This window comes from Cryptotermes secundus, unplaced genomic scaffold, assembly GCF_002891405.2.
Source record: "Cryptotermes secundus unplaced genomic scaffold, Csec_1.0 scaffold599, whole genome shotgun sequence".
NCBI classification, from domain to species: domain Eukaryota; kingdom Metazoa; phylum Arthropoda; class Insecta; order Blattodea; family Kalotermitidae; genus Cryptotermes; species Cryptotermes secundus.
Window position 1 is genome coordinate 1,548,837 of NW_019730109.1, and position 22,479 is coordinate 1,571,315.

The following is a 22,479-nucleotide window of genomic DNA, read 5'->3' on the forward strand; positions in this document are numbered from 1 at the left end:
TATGAAAATATGCCTCTTTTTAATGTTGAACGTCGCGTTTATCTTGGAGTGAGGTGACCGCTTGACTAAGTAACAAGCAAACTCCATAAAGTCCTTTGAGAAGCTGCCAAGCGCTCAGATGGTCAAGAAAGTTCCCACCGTTCTTGGAACCAGTAAGTTTATTTTCATATTTATGTGAATCCGTCGCTGAACCCTGACGGGAACAAAGGAATCCAGCCCACACTATTACGGATTTTTCCTTAGGATCAATATTAATAACTTATTCTGCTGTCTACGCCCAGGTCTCCCAGTTGGTCTCTTTCCTTCTGAATTTTCCAATAGACTTTGGAAGTGTTTCTCGTGTTTTATATCCACGATACATTCTGCATCCATATTATCTTCCTTGATGTGATTACCCTAGTAGTATCTGGCGAAGAGTATACGCAATTTTATCCATCCCCCTACTACTTCTACATTATTAGCTTCATATAATCATTTTAGCGCCCAATTACCGCCCTCAGTTATTTTCTTTATGTTTTTCCCTTATGGAAGACGCGTATGAAACTGGTATTTTGGTGGTGGCTGTCTTATGAAACATTCCATTAAACTTGTGATGTTCTGTACATTGCAGGGTTAGCCTTACATACATATTCCGCGGCATGTATTTGTGTAGAAAATCACATAGTGGTCACAGAGCTGAGCCATGAGGATACGTTTCCAAAATGTCGGAATTCACGCTTGCTAAATTGGTCCTGCACCATTTAAAACTATCTCCCTTAAGAACTAAGTTTAAAGCCATATTTGCAAACTTCAAGGCATCTACGGCACCTTAAGGATGTTTACAGTTCTATGTTGCTTATGTTTAGCTGTTGAAGCAGCATCGTTAAATGTTCTAAGGTATATCCTTTGAAATTCCAAAAGTTTCTGTATGAAATTAGTGCCTCCATTCAAAATAAAATAGCCCGTATAGCATATGTGGAAACGACATTCAGTGACAAATGAGATGATAGAGCAGAGTTGAGTAGGGTTTTCATGGAAGCGGTAGTCACCAATTTTACAGTATTGTGCCGAAATTTAAGTGGAAGAATTGTGAATGAATACGGAATATCTCAAGAATATCTAAAGGAAATCTCCAGAATACAGATCAGTTGCTTTACCTACAAGTCAACGATAGAAAGTTCTGCTGTTTCTATCTAGTGATCAGAATGGGAATAAATGAAAGAAATATAATTTGTTCTTGGAATATCTGTGCATATGACCACTAGTTTTTCTATGAGGGCCGGAACAGAGGAGGCGACTCAGGCTTCATTACCATACACGAAACCAAAGCAATTTTCGTTACACATCTGACACATTTGCAGCAGCAGTAACAAACAGTAAAATGAATCAGAGCATTCGAGTAATATTTCCCCCAAAGGTGTCTCCACCTTGCCGTGGTGATGGAGCTTACGTGACTCTGTGACCTGAAGAGCTATGCCGGGGTAGTTTAACTATTAGTAGGTCACCTCTGCTAGAAAGGTCAAAAGGTAGAATCCAGACTAGGAGAGATACCATGGCCCTCCAGGTTGGGGGTTGGGCATGAGGCTAACAACCTCATCGTGTATAAAGAATTTTGTTCAGAAACCTAACAACCAGCCTCGGGTCATCATGCGTGGATCCATTCCTATGGCAGCACGCACTGGTTGTGGAGACTGGTAGTAGAGGAGGCCAAGGCTCACCCAGGGCTGTAGCGCCGTGTGGTAGGTAGGTAGAATAATATTTCATGTAACTGAAGGTTATACGACTAGGCTTATAATATAGTCACCCAATTATTTTTCGTCTAGATATGTCATTAATATACAAGTACTTTGGCATCTTTAAATTGAATGGTTTGTAGAAACAGTTCATCACGATAGATTACGAAATCTAATCCAGAATATAAGTCGTGTCGTGTACGCAAGCTTAACGTATTAATCAGAACATACAGACTGCAGTTTGCCTATTTCGGCCATAGTTTGGGTGCTATAAGGCACAGAAATTCTTTGACAATATTATTATTGAGAGTTGGAAAGTGAGGGCGCAGAAGGAAGCCATGATGGGCTCTGCTAAGGTTCCTTCCCAGTGTTCGCCTGAACGGACTGAGGAAGACCATGAAATTCCAGAGGACAGCCGAACCTTTCTTTTAGCCGATAGGATAAAATGTGACCCATTTATAGTTTTCTGACCATAATTTTGATGCCTAATTTGATTCTAAATAACACACTTGATACTAGATAGTTAAAATACGCATAGAAATTGTCAAGGTACTAAGCGATTAAGGAGTGAATCAATTTATCGGACTGCTCTGCCCCTGTGGTGATGGCGCGCTGATCGCTGGCGGTCAGTAGCTCCTCGCACCTGGCGCTGTGCAGCCGCCTCTGCTCGACTCGGACTCAGTGTAAGTAACCTGAAATTGAACTTCAGTTATTTCTTAATGTAATACAGAATGCTGTTCCTTCAATACAGAAATATGGATTTAACTATGCTTGCTACGAAGAATAATGTTAAAATAAATCTTGAAGAAAAGTATGTGAAAATGTGGACTGCATTTAACTGTCTCAGGTTAGGGTACATTTGTTGCCTTTTGTAAGCAAAGCACAACTTTCGTGTCCCCTACATAGAAGAACTTTAGTATCTGAGTAATTATAAGCTTCTTAAAAAGGACTCTGCTCCATGTAGTTAGCTTAATTTTTTACTATTTATTACAACTGAGGAATTGGTAACATTAAGGCACACCACAGTAAAGAGCAGTGTTCCGTTCTCCAGAGTACAGTATCCCTCAGTAACTAAAAATGAATACTTGACGATCCTTGACGAATATAGTGCAAAAACATATGACTCCACCTTAGCAAACTTTTTGAAAGAAGAAGAAACATGTTATAAGTAAGAAAAGTAAAGCTATCCCTGTACCAGGCCGTGAAGGCCCATGGGGTTCTGAGACGTTGAGAGTCCCACATGATCTAGACAATCAGCCCAAAGATGGCGATGAGGTTGTCAGCCTTACGCGCGAGCCGCGCTTTACTCCCCAGGAAAATTATTTAATTCATTCCTTGTACTCACTTCTGTTAGAGGCTGAGTCGACCCCAGGGCCATAGTGAGGCTGGAAGGATTAGGTCAATTGAAAAAATCCAATAACCTCATCGGGATTTGAACCCGCCACCTTCTGGCTTGTAGCATAGCCCCTCAACCAACTACGCTACCGCGTAAAACAAGTTATAAACTCGTTTAAAACTATACCACCGCGTGGCCCCATTTTCAATGCATCATCGTAAGTAATATTTTTAGCCACATAATTCTTGCACCAATATATTCGGAGATTATATACATATATATAATATTTGTGTGCATATGTGTATGTATGTGTGCAAAGCAATGAACGGGTAAAACAAACTTTTTCCCCAGAACTGGAACCACCCCCTACTTTCTCTAGAGCCTTCAGTTTTGATGTTGACCATCTAGACTATTCTTTCCACTTTTCTCTGACTGTTGGTGCGATGTAGTTATGAAAGGAATCAATGACTCATTGCAACACAGATCGTAGTAAGTTCCTTTCCAACAAACAACGAACTAGGCGTCGTTTGTTCTTTGATGTTACATAAACTCGGTTACCCTAGCATCTTTAAATGAACACAAAATAAGCAGAATGGAATCATATTCTGTAGTACACAAATCTGCATCTGAAATGTCTAACTATTCATTTGGTCTGGAAGGTCTGGAAACCTCAGTGAAGGTTTTACGAGTGCAGTTGCTCCCTGGGAGAAGTAGATAATGTTTTAGCTTAAAGCTACACCGCAGAATAATATACTTCTGATATCACTCTTTATAAAACTGACTGTAGTAATTATTGAGGAAAAATCCATCCAAAATGTGACGAAGTTCAGATGTTTGAGATTGACGACAAGAAATGAGTTCATGAAGAAATTAAAAGCAGATTAAATTAACATAACACTTGCTACAATTCCTTTCAAAATGACTTGTCTTCCCTCTGCTGTCTATACACGTAAATATTTGGATGCACAGAACTATATCTTTGCTTATAGTTTTGTATGGACTTGAAACTTGAACTCTTACTTTAAAGAAACAGCATACTCGTAGATTGTGGGCGTTTGAGAATAAAGTGCTGAAGAGAGTTTTTGAATCTAATGGGGGCCAAATAATCAGAGGCTGGAAAAATTGCACATTAAATTGCCGAGTTTTATTAGAATAATCAAATCAAGGAGGATGAGATAAGCGGAGCGTAGCACACGTTGGATAGAAGAAAATTGCGTACAAAATTGTGGTAGGAACGCCCGAAGGAGAGAGACTGTTAGGAAAAACTAAGCGGATGTGGGTGGATAGCTCTAATCAGCAGTGCGGCTAGTCCCCTGAGGATTACCTAACGAGTAATCTCTCGAACATGATTATAGCTTAGTATCTTATTTCAGGAGTAATATTCATTTATTCAATGAGACTAGTTTTAAGTCCCTTATGCAGTCACCTCGTTGTGAAAGGCCTAAGTGCTGTTTGAAAGTCAGAACTGTTCAATAATATGAATATAAGATATGTTAGCTTTCGACTTTATTACACAAACCGGAAGTGGGTAGCATTGCGCGAAGTCTTCAGGAACTCCTGAAACCAAATAGAATATTACACGGAAAGTCTGAAAGCAAGAAACACTTGGAAGACCTAGCCGTAAATTGAAGATTAATTTTAAAATGAATCTCAAGGAAATAGGTCATGAGGGCGTTAACTGAAATCAACCGGCTCGTGTAGTGTCCAGCCGTGTTATCTGTGGGTCCAGGTGACGGGCTCAAGTGGATACAGCAATGAAGTTTCGTGCTCCGGACTAGGCATGGAGTTGCTTGAAAGCCTAAGCGACTAATCAGCTTCTTAAGGAGGATTTTTTCCTCCGTAATTACTTGCTTATTGTGAAGGAACCCTGTAGCTGTGGCAATATAACCCTTCCATCTCAAGGTTTCAAAGGCTGCTTTGCATTCAGTAGACAGGAAAATCATTTTGCTTCGCGAAACCCAGCAATTCTGTTTGCTCCCGGCGCCAGAGCGTCTACTTCTTATTGAATTAATCTCTCTTACATCTACAGAGTTGCAGAGGAGGAAGCCGCAGTTGTTGTAATTTTGTTCACTATAAAGTACAGCATTTTTAAAAGCAGTGGACAGCTACTCTAATACTGTTGTATGGAACAAGAGAAATTTTATGCATAACTGTTCATATTGTGTTGTATCCTGTCTCTGAAAGCACGTCCATACATATCGCGATAGTTGGCCTACACGCGTACCGTATTTTGCTGTATCCATTTCCTGCAAAACGACTTGACATCTATTAAAAATTGCAGTTACGTTCCTAAGAGAACATGTTATGTAGCGATATTGCTAGTACTAACACCAAGCTGCGACTGTAAGGACGCAGTGTTTCGTAACGCCATGCAACAGTACACAATTGTGCATTAACCTTTGAATTGTTATTCCATTTTAACACAGAAATTCCCCGCAAAATGCAGAGACAAATAAAAGCTCTTCGTGTGTCGAAATTATTTTGGAATAAAAGGACCACTCCCTAAGAAGATACATTCTAACATTTACGGGAACAATGTGAAGCATAGTAGGGTTTATGACAGAAAAATTTATAGAATTCTGATCTGAAATTCTTAACTGAGGTTATTTATAATATTAGCCCATAGGTTTTCGCGGCTGGAGCTTAATGTGTTGCTTTGGTTTTCAGGAATAGGCCAGGTCAAACATTGAGGATTTTCCAACGTTTCGGCAAACATTGCACTTGCTGTCTTCAGAGCTGATGAATTTTGGGAGTTCTTTTAAAACTCATATGTAATTGAAGCATTAGGTACGTATAGTTTGGCTGTGAACACGCGACGGAATGAACAGAAGAAGGGGATGCTGACTAATAAGGATCGACCGTGTGATTAGTGAAAAAAAAAAAAAGTGACGGTAGGTGTTCAGGCGACCAAGTGATTCAGAAAATAGGTGTGGAAAAGCTTTTTCAGCAAGCCCGTGTTCAGGACAGGAGATGATAGAAGATATTTTTCTACCTCTTCCTTCTTCTTCGTCGTCTTATCTCCACGTGTACAGGAAACAGGAAAGACGTGTGATTGTTGGACGAAAGTGGTTCAGTGGTGGGTTCGGCGGGGGGGGGGAGAGAAATGAAAGCCAGGATTTGTCCATTTGTATCCTTCTTCGTAGTTAAAATTATGAGGTATTTCGATGGTTTCCCTGACGAAGAGATGATGTTATATTTGGAAGTTATGTATGGTTTGTCTTCCATCGCATTCGGTGCTGTGTTTAAGTTTTGCTGACTGTTCGGCTATAGCTGATCACCGGTTGTTCATTCGTTTTCCTCTGATGTGTCCAGGAAACCAGGTCGGTATGTGGCAGTCCGTTTGGACGTCATGCACTTCGCAAGTTGTGGATGTTTTGGTTTAACAGAGGACAGGACAACGCCCTGCGGTACGCCTAACGCAGAAAGTCTATCATATAGAGAGATATCTGCGGGCAACCTCACACCACCCTCCAGCGCTTAAGATTTCCGTCATTATCATCGTGATAGACAGAGACCAAACAGCAGGGCGCTGAAATGCGACATGCCAAATCCGTTCTCAGAGCCAATATACACTCCTCTCCAGGACAGAGATACAACATAATATACCTGCCTTACTTCCCCGGCACCACCGACCGCATCTCCAGGCCACTGAAGAAAAAGGGCATTCTCACAACCCAGAAACCATTTAACGAAATGGCATCCCTCTTTAGGCCCACCAGGGAGATATAACCCGCGATTAAAAATTCCGGAGTTTACAAGATATTCTCCACACGTGGCAAGATGAACGTCTGCCAAACGGATTGCCACATATCCACCAGGATTTCGAAACACATCAGGGATACCAGCCTGGAGAACGTGCTATCATCGGCAGCCTAAGGCTCCGCAGACACAAAACACAGCAGCGGTTTAGACACAACAGAGTCCATAGTCAATAGCCGGACCTATCGACCCGCAGCATCAGGGAAGCAGTCGAAATAACAAAATATTGCCTAATTCTAACTGTGAGGTCGGATACAAATTAAAAAAGCCTGCTTTCATCTCTTCCCTCCGAAACCCCAGTTTTCGTCCGACAATCATACCTCTTTTCTATATATGTGGAGAGAAGAACGGGAAGATTAAGAAGAAAGAAGTAGAAGGCGGAGGAAACGAAGAGAGAAAACATTTTCCATCATCTCTTATTCTACACCGGGGGGGGGCGCTGAAACGCTTTTTTCCGGATCTTTTTAGAATGATTTGATCGCCAGAACATTTTCACCACTCATTTTCTTTAATCATGTAATCGCTGGCAACATAGTCACCCCTTATTAGTGATCTTCCCCACTCCTTTGTTCACCCAATCAAGGCTTCACATTCATACACTGCCTAATGCGACAACTACATAAGGAATATATAAACCTTTCCCAACGTCATTTTCCCTGATGATGGCAATTTCAAGGTTTGCCGAAACGCTGGTAAACTCTCAAGATTAGACGGGACGTATTCCCAAACTCCGACGCCATCCAGTAATTTTTTTTTCCTTGGCACTACAGCCCCAGTGGGCCTAGACCTACGTCCATGAACTCCGTTCACTTCGGTTTTTCTAGGTCTTACACATTCGGTAGGACTCCTTGGGCGGGTGATCAGCTCGTCGCGAGGCCTCTACTTGTACACAAACAGAAAAACGCACACAAATATGCATGCCCTGAGTGGGATTCGAACCCACGATCCCGACTTCCGAGCGAGCGAAAAAAGTGCATGCCTTAGACCGCTCGACTACCGTGACTGGCATCCAGTAATTTATAATATTATTTTATATTTCTGAGAATTCTTCTTTAAATATGCAATTGAGAGGAAATGCGGATGTGATCCGGTCAGAAAATATTTTAGCTCTGAAACCAGTTTCAAATTCTGTACGGAGTGATGAGTTTTGCTGCGGGCGTTGCTATTACTCACTGAACAGTAAAAAGGATATTGAGCATTGTGATGTGGTGAGGGTTGACGACCCTTCATAACATTTAGATTCTATGTCTCATATGTAATGCAAACGTACGAATATTGCCGAATCCTGAGAGATACGCCTCTTCGTAAAGAGAACTTAGGCTGATAGTGTGTGAATTCTGTGCATAACTTGTCCCGCATTTAAGCAATGAATTACAAAATTGCAGATCGATAAGCCGAAATAAACCAGTTCTACAGAGTGAATGGGGATCCAGTGGTGCCGATGTCAACTTCGGCAGATACTGGAACTGATCATTTCAGATTTTGCCTTTGTTAAAATCTAGGTCAGCTGTGTAATTCGATGGTTGAGAACACTCTAATTACTCTTCAGAAAATCCATTTTTGCTGTTACTTTTTGTATACACTGAATACCCTCAAGTATGGTTAAGCAGAGAATGATAACTACAAGAAATACAACTTCTTATTGACTTGAAGATTATTTTAAAGCTGAAATACATGAAGCCGGACGTCAGAAGCCTCTGAGAATGGAAAGAAGAGCTGAAGAACCGTAACAAATCTGCAGCAGTGGATATCTCGTTAAACTCACCAGGCGATGTCGGAGCAACTGGGACCGATAGCAGCTCACTTCTTACTGATACATAACTTTCATGAGGGGCACGCGGTAGCGTAGTTGGTTGAGGCACTATGCTACAAGCCGGAAGGTCGCGGGATCGAATCCCGATAAGGTCACTGGATTTTTCAATTCACCTAACACTTCCAGCGGCACTATGGCCCTGGGGTAGACTCAGCCTCTAACAGAAATGAGTACCATGAATATTTCTTGGGGTAAAGGGCGGCCGGCGCGTAAGGTTGACAAACTTACCGCCATCTATGAACCGATTGTCTAGGAAATATGGGAACCTCAACATCTCACAACCCTATGGGCCTCCACGGCCTGTTAACAGGTATAGATTTACATCTTACTTACTGGTATATAACTCTGTTGTAAATATGGCATCAAGCAGCGAGACGATTCGCCAGCTCTCTTCTAAAAGTGAAATACACCCTCTGTAACGAAATGTTCGATTTAGCTTACGAAGAGAAATACATCGAAATGTAATGGAAGTAATAACATCTTATCGAACAATCGGCAGCATCAATTCTGATCAGAAATGCAATGTTTCGGATATATTTCCTGAACCCATCACCAGAGAAAGCGTCACGTCATGAAGTGATTCATTTCTGTTCAGGTCGGTCTGAATGAAGGATAAGTTTCACTGTCGTTTTAATTCTCGCCTAAGTATATGCCGTTAACAAATTCGAGGATAATGAGGAGTGACAAAAACTTGCCCATTTTAAACTCTGCGGTTACTATAGGTACCACCCGCTTGAACGTACCAATATTCTGCATTATGACCACAGAGTATATTTGTGATTTTCCTATAATTCTAATTATAGACTTTTTCCCCTAACCAACATTAACTGGCGGGCGTTTGTAACAGAGGTATAGTGTGTGTCTCGTGGTATAAGAACTAAATTTTATGCATTATTTCGGGGCGATGCAACCTTTAGAGATTTAATGGAACACGTCAGCTACTAGTGAACAGTGATGCCAATTTGATGGATGGCATGAGTACCCCACCAAGACTTAAAAAAAAAAATTAGAAATAAATATGACGTAAACACAGAAACAGCAAACCCTATGTTCATGTTTAAACGCCAAAATATATGAAAAAATCACATTACGGAGACATCTAATAAATAGCATTTCAATGTGGTAATATTCATACAATTGGAAATGAAAAAATCCAAGTGATAAATCCATAATAAAATTAAGAGAGAATTTTAATGCTGCAATGTTACTGTTCAGGCCCAAATCTTTCAGCTGTGCATATCCAATCCATACAATCCAACAAAAATGTATACAGAAACTTTGATCCTTCCTTTTGTAAGAATGTGGAACTAGGTCTCTTTTTTTTTATTGCTAGTGGGGTCACGCGGTAGCGTAGTTGGTTGAGGGGCTATGCTACAAGCCGGAAGGTCGCCGGTTCAAGTCCCGATGAGGTCTTTGGATTTTTCAAATTTACCTAATCTTTCCAGCCGCACTATGGCCCTGGGGTCGACTCAGCCTCTAACAGAAATGAGTTCCATGAATATTTCTTGGGGTAAAGGGCGGCCGGCGCGTAAGGTTGACAAACTTACCACCATCTCTGAGCCGATTGTCTAGATAATGTGGGAACCTCAACGTCTCACAACCCTATGGACCTTCACGGTCTGTTACAGGGATAACTTTACTTTTTACTTACTTTACTTGCTAATGGGGTGGATCTAAGTCCCTTACACTGCTGCTACTTCTGGTCTGTTGTACCAGCCCCAGATGATAGGTGAGGGTGATTGTGGAGCGATTGGTGGAATGAAGATTGGCAGGGGAAACCGAAGTACTCGGAGAAAACCTGCCCCAGAGCCACTTTGTCCACCACAAATTCCACTTGACCAGCACCGGGCCGCCGCGGTGGGAAGCCAGCGACTAACCGCTTGAGCTATGGCGCAGCCTTACCTTAAGGAAAAGGAAGGATATTTTAGAAATAAATTATTCGAGTTCAATGATTTCTCCTCACAAGGTTTGCGATTGACAGGATTTGCACGACAGACAACTACCACTAAAGGACCAAGGACCAGTTGCTTGATGAGGACCCACCATTACGCTACTGTGTGTTGTTCACATTTGTACCGAGAAATGCCGATTTTTAGACCTGGTCTGAATACGAATTTGCAGGCCTAAATTACTGAATTTAATTCAATATCAGGATAATTCCTTTAAGCATTTAATTGTGGTGAGTGTTGTTTCTACAAATGTACTGGTACTGAACTGGATTAGCAATTGCAGATCAGATAAGAGTTTATATTGATCAATGATCAATATATTTCCAAGAACAAGTAATGAAACCAAATGTGTTAACATCTATCAGGATATCCTCTGAACGAGTTTCTTTCGCGTTTACTCTATCTCTTCTGTCGAATACCTAAGCAGAGTACTTAAATTATCCACAACAGCAGTGTCTTATATGTACCCTTGTTGATTCTTCATAATAATCTCAACATGTTTCAGCTGATACAGCGTCGTTAAAAATCAAGCAATCGACATCTACATTCAAATAGAGATCCATGAAACAGCAAAAATTATTTTTCTGATTCCGGAAGCAAGAAACGAAACGAGTAAATTAGAGGAATCGATTATTTCTGTGTTCTAGGTGAGCAATGCGTGGGTTGGCCCTCCTGCTGGGTGTGCTTTGGGCGTGTGGCTCCTCGGCAGAGTCTAGGGGCCAGCTGCTTCGGACCGTAAGTCTCCTTGTTTAACGCTAAAACTAGGGACATATTATATACTGTTATAAGAGAACCACCCGAGATTCGAACCTGCGTTCATACTGTTAAACAGTCATCAAAAGATGAATAGCTCCGTTATATTGCGATAATTGAAAGATTGTAGGATGCAAGGAATTTCTACAAGAAAGATATTCATGGATATCTTCCAAGTAAAACAAAATAATTCTGAACCAAGGAAAAAGACGTGATATATTATTTATTTTGAAATACTTGCATTAATTAATTAATTAATACTTATATTAATTTCGATTTTAAAATTTTTACATTGTTTGGACTTTTTTCTGCAGTCTCAAACAATGAACAAAGGAACAGAGCCAATTTACGTAACATATTGGTTCTAAATAAAACCTCGAACGACAGATGAAGTCTGAAAAATAGTTTTACGCAGTTTGCGGCTGTTTAAAAAGTCAGCTTTCCAAGGAAAACCTCAGCTCAGTTAGTGAGCTGAGTGTGTTTGAGTGTGCCGCAGTTCATTTGTTAACACTAATATTCCTGTAGTACCAGTCACAGTGGCTGCGCGGTCAAAGGCATGAACTGTCTTCACTCGCTCGGACGCTGCAATCATGGCTTCGAATCCCACTCAAGGCATGGATATATATATTGTGTACGTTCATTCTGTGTTTTAGTTGTTCTGTGTGTGTAGGTAGAGGCCTTGCGACGTGCCGATCCCCCGTCCAAGGAGTCCTACTGACTGTGTATAGAATCAAGAAACTGAAAGAGCGGCCAAAATCCAACAAGAGCTGTAGAGCCAGTAATAATAATTCAATTCAATTCAATTCAATTCTTTATTATTTATGTGCCAAGTCAACAGCCGCAAGGCCAATTACAGACTTAGCACAGTGTAGATGAAAGTAATTACATTATAGACAAACACAATAATAATAATAATAATAATAATCCTATAGTGAAGAAGAGAACAACGAATTTATTCTTCTGGAATGAACAGTTGCAAAGGCAGCAAAAGCAATGAATAAAAGTGAACGAACGTTGAGAAACGAGCGTAGGATATTCGAAAGTGCGTAAAAAGTGGAGAAAAACTTCAAAGTTCCGGAAAATTTGTCGTACCAGAAAAAAATAAATCCACTGGATGGTTTTGAGAGTTTTTATTATGCGTAGAAAAATTTTAGATTACTGCGAGGGAAGCAGAGAAATTCCCACTTTACGAAAAACTATCCTGTCACTAAAAATAAAACTGAATTTCAGAAAGGAAAGAAACTTTGTGAAAAATAATGAAAGGAACTGGGTTCACTTCTTACGAACTGTAAAACATAAGATCACTCTTAATTGAAAAACAGAATATCGTTGCTCGCCTGCATCGTACTTTTATTTAAATTTAGAGAAATTGTTGCGAAATTTGGAATTTTGCTCCATGTTAGTACTGCTTGAGAAAAGCGACGTAAAATAAGAGATAAAAATAACTCAATGCAGTAGAATTATCGAATGGAGGCCACATTGCAGCATCAGTGAATACTGTTGCAAATCGAGGTCGTTTGATTATATCAGTGTATGTAGTCCTTTACAGCAGATTCATTTACATGCAGGCTCATGAACGACTGAACTTGTTAGCATAAAACATAATGCCTCTTATCGCACAGCATCTTACCAGTACTGCCAACTTCATGCAAAACGTTGTTGGCCCTATCTAATGCAATAAGGGCAATCATTAAGGGCGAAACCATATGTAATGTAATGTAATATAATGACCTTATGGGTCAATCAGTGTAGTGACTAGCTACGGACTGGGCATCAGGGGTTCAATTGAGGAAAAGGGCAGGCGTTCTTAACTTCGCCACAAAGTCCGGATCGGCCTTGGGAATCACTCACCGTCCTATCAGTCAGTATAATATTTGGAGCTCAGTCTCGGGGTTAAAGTTTCTGGAGCATGAAGCTGACCACACAATTTCAGTTGTACTGATGTTAGGACTGAGAGATCTATACGTGCTCTTCCCCACAAACCTTTTTGGTGTGGTGGCTACCTACTGGCATGTCTAAATGCAGTTAAACTAACCCCTTATTCCAAGAAGATAAATTCATTTTGAGAAGCTAATCTTAGCACGTTTTGTCAAGATGTTCTTAGCATTTTATGGAACTCGAAGGTTCAATGCCACAGTCACAAGGTCCCAGTCCTGAGCAAAACAAATTCAGTTCACACTCTCCTATTCTTTTCTCTAAGATCCATTCTAGTACAAGTATCATCGTCTGCCTCTTCCAAGTGGTATCTTTTATTCATATTTTCGGACCAGAACCAGGTATTCATTTCTCATTCGTTCCCTACTTGCTAAAATTCCCGCCCATCTCATCCTCGGTTCCATCAGTATTTGGTGAAGAATGCAAACTCCGAAACTCCTCAACATGCAGTTTCTCCAGTAGTTGTCCCTTCCGCACTTCCACCCATATAGGTCCACATATTCTCCTCTCGATGACCCCTTTCGGAAACACCACCACTCCGTGTTCTCTTATCGTGACAGTCAAGGCTTCATGTCCATACACGTCGACACTGTTGTGTATATGTAATGGATACTTGTAATATATAGTACACACACAGACACACATACATATATAGTAACATATAGTTACAGCAAAGGCCTACAATACGTAACCACCTGTTCTTACTATTTAACTACTCGTATTAGATTTAATTTCTAGCCATACCCCACAAAGAATTTAAAATTAAAATTAAATTGCAATATTGCTGATAGATGTAAAAATGGGCCAATTTTAACGATTAAATGATGACTTATGTAATTCCTGAAAGCCACCTAATGATGATCTTGATAGATCGAAACATATAGTGGGATGAAAATGAAATAACCAGAATATTAAGTATTTTAATATAGGTTTATAATCAACTGTTGTATTAACGGCCCCTAAGTGCACTTTGCTAATCCCTTTTCATAATACACGTTACTCATATTCCCTAGAAAAAAGCAGAAATGGACAGTTTCTGTTAGTAAAAATCCAAATCGAGGTTTCAATAGCTATGATTTACTACGATTTTCAGTAAAAACTAGTCCTTATTAAGTTCCATTTTATTGTACATATTAAGCGTCCTTTGCGAAGCAGAGAACAAAGGAAACCTTACATGGAGGTCATTCCTATCGCTTATTCGTCCATCTGTAACCTAGTATCACAGTTTTAACTGATGGACAGATCATTTTAACATTAGAAATTTGGGACATTCACTAAAAGTTGCTGGGCAATTTCGATTCTCAGAGAGATGAGTGATGTTTCAAGGGGAGAAAGGGTAAATTTTGCGGCAACGACGGCCGTGTTGCTAGCGATGGATTATCGAGGTAAAGCAACATAAACAGGTAGACAGAAGGCGAATAATGTACGTAATTTGTTTAAAGCAGCTTACTCTCAGTAAAGTTGGCTCTTGCACTTTAATAAATAGTGAATGCATTACATTAATTTACAGGGAGTCGCCGATTCTACGGATGTATGCTTTATAACGATAATTTACTGCGGTTGCGAATTTCTAAGAGCTATATTCGAGAACCTGCTGATTGACGGCCTGCGCGTTCAATGCAATCTGACTTGAACTACTGAGCTTACTGCGATACCAACTCTGGACAGCTAACTCCACCACAACGGCGACCCCCACAAACTAACCACATTCACAAGCTTGTTACTCCAACTTTTATTCATTTACGACATGCCTACGTGGTCCCAAGAGCTGCAATAACAATATTTCCAAGTGATGAGAGAGCCCTGTCGCGAGGTTACATTGAAATTAATACATTATTTAATTGGATGCAAGGTAGTGATAATACTTAAAACTATGAATAACACAACTATTTGCAATAGATTGGAACCTTCCAAAAATACGTTAGGACAGTTCTCTGGTGACAGGAATTCTGGTTGACGCCTGCAAAAAATAATTCTGCTGCCGCTGGCTTGTTCTAGAAACGTCCTTAATAGGCTTTACCCGAGCGCAGCGGACAACGCAAGTTCCCACAGTTATTTGCGATAATTGTTGCGTTCCTAGTTACATCATACGACGTACACTTCTTTATGTACCGGTAACTTGTTCAATTCATATGTGGTCTCTACACAATAAAAACACTTGTATTGCAGCGGCAATCCGTATTACTTCAGAGTGACAACTTAATGTAAATATATGTAATTTTTATAATACAACAGGAAATTAATTAATTATGAGGATGGGGTGGTGGCACTCACATTCTTATGCATAGCCTCATTGCACCCTAAATAAACCTTTTATTTGTCAATCGACGTCACCCGCCATCTGTAAGCCTATTGTCTAGAAAATGAAAGAGCCTCGACGTCTCACAAACCTATGGAAATCCACGGTCTGATTCAAGGATAACTTTACATTTTAACTCTTGTTTATTGTCTAGCAATAGCCTGAGCCCCTCTCCTATGAGACCTATGAGAGTCTTAGCCAAGGGCTAGAAGAGTGAACTTTTGCAGTAACAGAGACGCTTCAGATTAATCAATCCTATTAAAATGTTTTATTAATCACTAACGACGACGAATTTAGGGGAGAGCATTAACATTCCTAGGTAGCAGTCGACTGATTTATATCCCATAATTCAACGTAGACATAGAAATAGGTCTATTCAATCTCACCTCCAATTACACACATGAAGTTTCTAATATCTCGCTTCAACTTTTGCAACACTGGAAGATAAGTTGAAGAGTTTGTTAGCTATAATAGAATAAATCATTTTTTTATATTCACAGTCTCCTGTTTGATCAATTTCATCGTGGCAAATGATAAATTTCTGTTTGCGTATATATGTCTATTAGTTACACTCCTGTTTTGCTAAATACAGAGACCGTTGCGCCAAGCAAACACTTCACACTATGTCAGCGAGGCAATTCTTGCCTTTAGACACACATCCTACTATATCAGTAAGTAAAACTCTACTCCTCACTGCAATATTAATCTAACTATAGAATTCCTAAATCTTAATACAATACAAATGTAACAGAGTTTTCATTTCAGTCTCCAAGAACCCACTACATCAATCCTAGCCTTCAAAGGCCCAATGTACTACACCAGTAAGTAAAATTACACCCTAAATCCCAATATTATCCTAACTACATAATTTATTGAAACTTTATACCCCTCGTAGTGTAACCTCGGTACGGACAGAACAGAAGACACCGCTTTCAACAGTTCTGCCATTGTTGCGTGTACACGTTGCTTAACGATGGTTCTGGTATTGTTGCGTTTTTACGAAGCTGTTTCTAGCTGCCCGGCCTCATGTTACAATATATTTTCATACAGTGGATAATTATTATATTTTAACAGATTCTGGCCCTTTTATACTTAGTCTTTGTAAAATTAGTCGGATCCGACGCACTTCATTGTTATTTTATCTACATATTTATATGCAACACTTCAACATATCTATACTAAAAGTCTATGTGCGTTTATTTGATTTATGTATGCCACCTGATTATGATTGCTTATGGTCTAAACATATGGCGTATAATAAGAAACAAGCCACAAAATGATGTTTTAATATGTCTGTGCCACAGTTTTCGTATGACTTTGAAGTAAACAAAAACAGGTTGTATTCTTACAAAAGAAAAATTTAAGGGATATCTGGGTGACTAACCCGTCTGTAGGGAACTTAGCATGGATGCTTTTGGATATGTAGGCCTCAAAATGACGATTTCTGCTGTAGAAGAGAACTTCTTCAGGTACAGCCTCAAGTCTGAAGGATCAGATTCACTTTCACTTCTTTCTGTCTCTTCGCGTTCACAGGGCAACGAGACTAGATATGGTATAAATAAGAATATGAAGAATGCCATCTTCTGGGATGTAGCGCCGTGTAGGTCTTGTGTGAACAGGTCTGCGGCCACCTGCTCACATTGGGTCCTCGTTCTCGGATTTTTTTACCCTGAAGATGGAGGCGATACGTTCCTCTGAAATGTAGGTTCACACAAGATCTACACGGCGCCACACCCCAGGAAGACGACATTCTTCATAGTCACCGACGTGATAACCTCAAATCTTACAAATAAGAATTTGTTCAAATGTAATAAAAATCGCAAATTTATGGACTATTTAGAATCCTCTGGGTTTAGTAGCTCCACAGCTGAATACACAGCGAACTGAAAGCTTTTCGGGACCTTCTAATACGTATGTGGGATTTCAGGTGCCGTTATAATCATACTGTAATGTGTATCATTATAATGGAAGTCACTTCAATGATTCTCAGGCGGTTCAAGCCCCACTCGTCCAGTACAACTTCATCTTCGGGAACCAGGAAGGCATAGCTCCAGATAGTGAACGGGTCGACTCGGAAACAGAAGCAAGCGACAACCAGGTAGATGAAGTCACAACCGTTGACGGCACTGAGGAGACGGCTGCAGCCGGAGGAGATGTAACTGAAGGAAGAAGAGTTAACGGTGGAGGAGGGAGTGGTGCAGGAGACCGAGCTGATGGCGCTGGTGGTGTTAGTGGAGGGGAAGAGGATGGTGGCGGCCCTGTGGGAGAGGGCGGAGGTGTTAGTGACGGGGGAGGAGGTGTTGATGGCAGTGGAGGCGGTGATGTTGGGGAAAGGGTTGGTGGTGGTGAGTGGTCAGGTGAAGAAGGAAATATTAAGCCTGGTTCAACAGAACAGGATACGACTCAGACTCCTTATACAGTACCCAGCACCAGCACATACATAACATCAACCACAACGCCTAAGCCAATTTCCATCACCACTGAACCATTTACCACCACCACCACCACCACCACCACTGAACCATCTACCACTACCACCACCACGACCACTGAACCATCTACCACCACCATCACCACCACTACCACTGAACCATCTACCACCACCACCATATCACCCACCACCACTACTAAAATACCCACTACCACTAAATCACCCCCCGTTACGTCAGAGCCACCAACCACCACCACTGAACAACTCCCCACCACCACCACTAAACCACTCCCAACCACCACTCAACCACTCCCCACGACCATTAAACCACTCCCTACCTCCACTAAACCACCTCCAACCACTCCTAAACCACACTCTACCACGCAGATACCGAAGAAAACTACAACGATCCCAGGGACACCAGGAACACGTGACGTTAACCGTACGTACAGTTTCGTTAAGAACCGTATTCTCTGACAGTTGAATATTTTCTAACTTCATTCCTACATTTACATTTACTCGTATTTACTCGTGTTTTTTCTACGACACCCTCAGTATCTCAGACTTTCGTGTCGAAGGGTGAAGGTTGGATTGGAAAGTATTTGGAAGGAAAGACTAATTGAAGAACTACCACAGGATTTGCCTGAAGGAACTGAGAAAATACACGAGAAACCTCAGTCATAATTGCCAGCGTTCCGTTCGACACTCGAACAGGGATCCTCCGGAATAAAAGTCAGAAACTTGAGCAAATTTGATCCGTCCTGGTGTTGTTAATTTTAATCCTAAACGTTGGCACCCTCGTACATACTTGCAAATCCGCACATATACTCGTATATACATATATATTCGTATACACATTTCCGTTAATACATACACACTGACAATACATACATACTCAAATCGTGCCTGTTTTTATGAAAGTGTTTAGACCTTCAGGTAAATTTGGAATTTTCTCCCCCTCCCCCTCCCCCAAAACACACAGCTGCCAAGCACGAATCAGATATTGAACATGGACGGGTCCTGTCCGCTGAGTTTTGGGGCGGGAGGCTGATCACTCATTTCCACATAGAGTCGAGAGTATTATTTACCTGTTGCTCCCTGTTAGCGCCCTCTTTGTTTCTAGTGTCTTGCGACTTCGGGATGTACCCCAACACGAACACCTGTGAGTGGGTTTCCAGCGAAGGCACAGCCCTGACCTGGCAGACAGGAACCGGGCAGACGTTCAACTGGCTGGGAGGCCCGACCCACGACTTCAGCTCTGACATCAACGGTGAGACAGCCAGATTTACTACAAATTCTGTCAGTTGTTCAGCTCGTCAGATTGTCTGCATATAGACATGTGTTCCAGGAGGCTACACGTTTGTGGAGACGTCGCAGTTCCCACTCCAACAAGGCCGAAACACCTACCCAGGGGCCATTTTGCAGAGCCCACTCCTTCACAGTACCGGGCCTCAAGGGTCCTGCATAACTTTCGCGTGAGTTTCAGAGAGTTGTATATAAACTTTTATGAGTTAACGGGCTCTTGATCAATAAAACTGTTATTATTCTAAAGCTTCTTCTTCTGAAGTTTATGTCGAACTTTCTTGACTTAAATATTTCGCAATTAACTAACTCCATGGAACTGAGTCCTTCTTGAGAAGCCAACAGTTATCCAGCTACTCAAGAACTTCCCAACATTTTATGGAACCCGAAATTTCAATACCGTGTTCATAAGGGCCCTATATTGATCTATATTCTGAGCTATACGAATCCAACCCGTACCATTAGACCCTGTTTCTTTAATAACCATTATTAATATTATCTTGTCGCCTACGTCTAGGTCTTCCTAGTGAACTTCTTCCTTCTGGCTTTCTGTTCTCCCCCATGCACATTTCGTACTGGATTCAAGCGCGTTGGTGTTCTGCGATGACTAGAAATTGGTAATACCTTGCCAGGCACAGCTTTGCTTTAGGCACTGAACTGTCTGACTGACGGCCTATGGTCTTTACATTACCCAAGAAAGTGTTTGTTTCCTTCCAGTCTCTATTCAAATATAATATTTTTCGAAGTGCCAACGTGGCAATAATTGCAGTGACTCTGAGAGTGCCAGAATGTTTCGCGCATGGACTGCCATGGAATTGAACCCAAGTCTCTAAGGAGATTTGCTGGAGCCTAACCCAAAATATGACGTGATCAGATTTCACTCCGCCCATTTCCAAAAGTCTTGCCAATCTCCCAGTCATTATGTGTATAATTTAGTGCCTACCCCTGAAGGATAGTAATACGACGTAATTTCATTCGGAAGGTTCCTAGTTCCGTCGTTGAGCGGAGCACCAGCCTAACTGATTAATGCCTTCATATGGTGAAGCACGTGGCCCTGACGAGCGATTCATAGAAGTACCTTCCTTATATTTACAGATACATGATGGATGGTCTTAGCCCTGCGCAGCTGCGCGTAATTCTCCAGATTGAAAGTCCTGAAGAGTCTGCCCGCCTCAACATGAGCAGCGGTAATATTTTATGGCAGGCCGAGTATCATACCCAGGGAGAATGGGTGCCCACGCAATTCCTCTACACATGCGAGGTTCCTCACAAGGCAAGTTAGGAAACAATGTGATATTTATGTAAGATTTGAGGCTTTCACGGCGGTGACTATGAAGAAAGCAGTCTTCTGAGATTTGGCACCGTGTATATGTGGTGTTAACCGACGTTTCACAGTCTGCTTTACCGTTTCTCACGGTGTTGTCGCTTGCAGATTTCTTATACTTTTTCTTCTACCCTGAAGATGGGGGCGATACGTTCCTCCGAAACGTCGGTTAACACCACATATACACGGTGCCAAATCCCAGAAGACTGCTTTCTTCAATATGATATTTACATTGTCAAAAATTCGCGAACCACTTTCTCTAGTGCAAAGTGCTTTATCCATTCCCTGATTACTGATTACGGAACCAGAATATTACTTCGGGCAAGCATATGAGGCGTTTAACAGACTCAGAAGTTTGACTCCGTTGTTTTATTGCCAGACACTAACATCATTTAGCTGAGTTCTTCTTGAGACGCTACCAGTTGTGCAGCTATTCAAGAATTTCCCCAAATTTTAGGGAAGCAGAAAATTCATTATTGTGTTCACAAGAGCCCTTCAGTGATCCCTATCCTGAGCCAGTTCAATCTAGTCCATACCACCACATCCTATCTCTCTATGATCCAATTTTAAAATATCCACCCATCTACTTCTTCCTTTTCTAAAAGGTTTCTTTTCTTCTGCCTTTCCCACCAATATTCTCAATTCCCCATCTCTCCATTTGTGCTAAATGCCTTGGCCTTGTCATCCGCCTAGACCTGATCATGCTAATTATACTTGGCAAAGAGTGCAAATTATTGTCAAATACTTCCCTTCCAATTAAACACTGGCAAAGGGCGCAGTACAGCTTGTGCTCATACATCCAAAATGTTAAATTTACTATGTGATGACCATTATTTCGAAGAAGTAAAACAAAATTATGTATTATACGGAACTATATTTTTGTCCAAACAAGTTTTCTGCGACTTTACAAAAAAATATTTTCAAGTATGCTAACAAAAATCAAATTATGTTAAGTGAATTGTGTTCAGTAAGAAATTGTTTAAAATCTCTTAATCCTAAACATAGAGAAGAACACAGTTCTTATATATTGTTATAAATACTTCATACAAGCTAACTCTCCGCTGGTAGAACTCGAAGATTCGAAACTATTCGTACAAATCTCATTAGTGGACATGGGCATGAGCCAGCAGCATTCACCACCAACACTCTCAATATTTTTCATAGAGGGGCATTGTAGGCTGCCAGAACAAATCAACTTGATCGACTCTGACTTACTAAGATGACACAATTGTAGATCTTTATTTTCGCTGGACTAAATTACAGTACTGTAATGGGAGAGAGGAATACACAAATCCCATACAAAACAAATGGCTCTGCTGTGGAAATACCATGTTGAGTCAGAGTCGATTCAACTTGACTAGACTTGATTCGGTTAGTAATGATATCTTCCATCGTCTTCTAGGTCTCCGAGTAGTCGACTTCGAGGAGATTCCTTCAATAAAGCACATGTTTCGATCATTATAACTTCATCGATTTTATTACATTTTCAGTACACGATAATCTGTTCCCCTTTAAATTAATATATAAGCAACTGCTGACTTCATCTCTCTGACGTTCTGATATATTTCTCTTGCACACTTTGTGAAGTGCTTTTCAATAAAAAAATCTTGAAAAAAAATCGTGTTTTTCAAGATAGCCGTTTAAGAGAATTGACAGTAAGTTCAACATGGTGATCGCGCGAAGTATGATATAATAATTGCCGTTGCAGATCATGTTCCAAGGCATTCCCGTGGATTTGAGTGATCCTTCTCGTCTGTATCGCGGTTTTATCGCAGTGGGCAAAATCCAACACAGCTCTGGAAGCTACTGCAGGGGATTTTAAGAGAATTGACAGTAAGTTCAACATGGTGATCGCGCGAAGTATGA

At 40.9% G+C, this 22,479-nt stretch overlaps 1 protein-coding gene across 1 annotated transcript; it reads left to right on the forward strand.

Annotated features, from left to right (window-relative positions):
- Positions 1–2,310: 2,310 nt before the first annotated feature.
- LOC111866164 (mucin-5AC-like) lies at positions 2,311–22,435 on the forward strand. The gene is made up of 7 exons (XM_023854832.1): positions 2,311–2,395; positions 11,217–11,304; positions 17,547–18,429; positions 19,111–19,257; positions 19,336–19,462; positions 20,385–20,562; positions 22,322–22,435. The coding sequence occupies exons 2-7, from the start codon at positions 11,224–11,226 to the stop codon at positions 22,433–22,435; spliced, it is 1,530 nt and encodes a 509-aa protein (XP_023710600.1). The 5' UTR covers positions 2,311–2,395; positions 11,217–11,223.
- Positions 22,436–22,479: the final 44 nt, after the last annotated feature.

Bases quoted from the DNA above. Each gene is read 5' to 3' on its own strand.
- LOC111866164 (XM_023854832.1), top strand. From the start codon at position 11,224: ATGCGTGGGTTGGCCCTCCTGCTGGGTGTGCTTTGGGCGTGTGGCTCC. The intron at 18,430-19,110 runs GTACGTACAGTT...CTTTGTTTCTAG, and splicing joins AGGAACACGTGACGTTAACC to TGTCTTGCGACTTCGGGATG. The intron at 19,258-19,335 runs GTGAGACAGCCA...CATGTGTTCCAG, and splicing joins CTTCAGCTCTGACATCAACG to GAGGCTACACGTTTGTGGAG.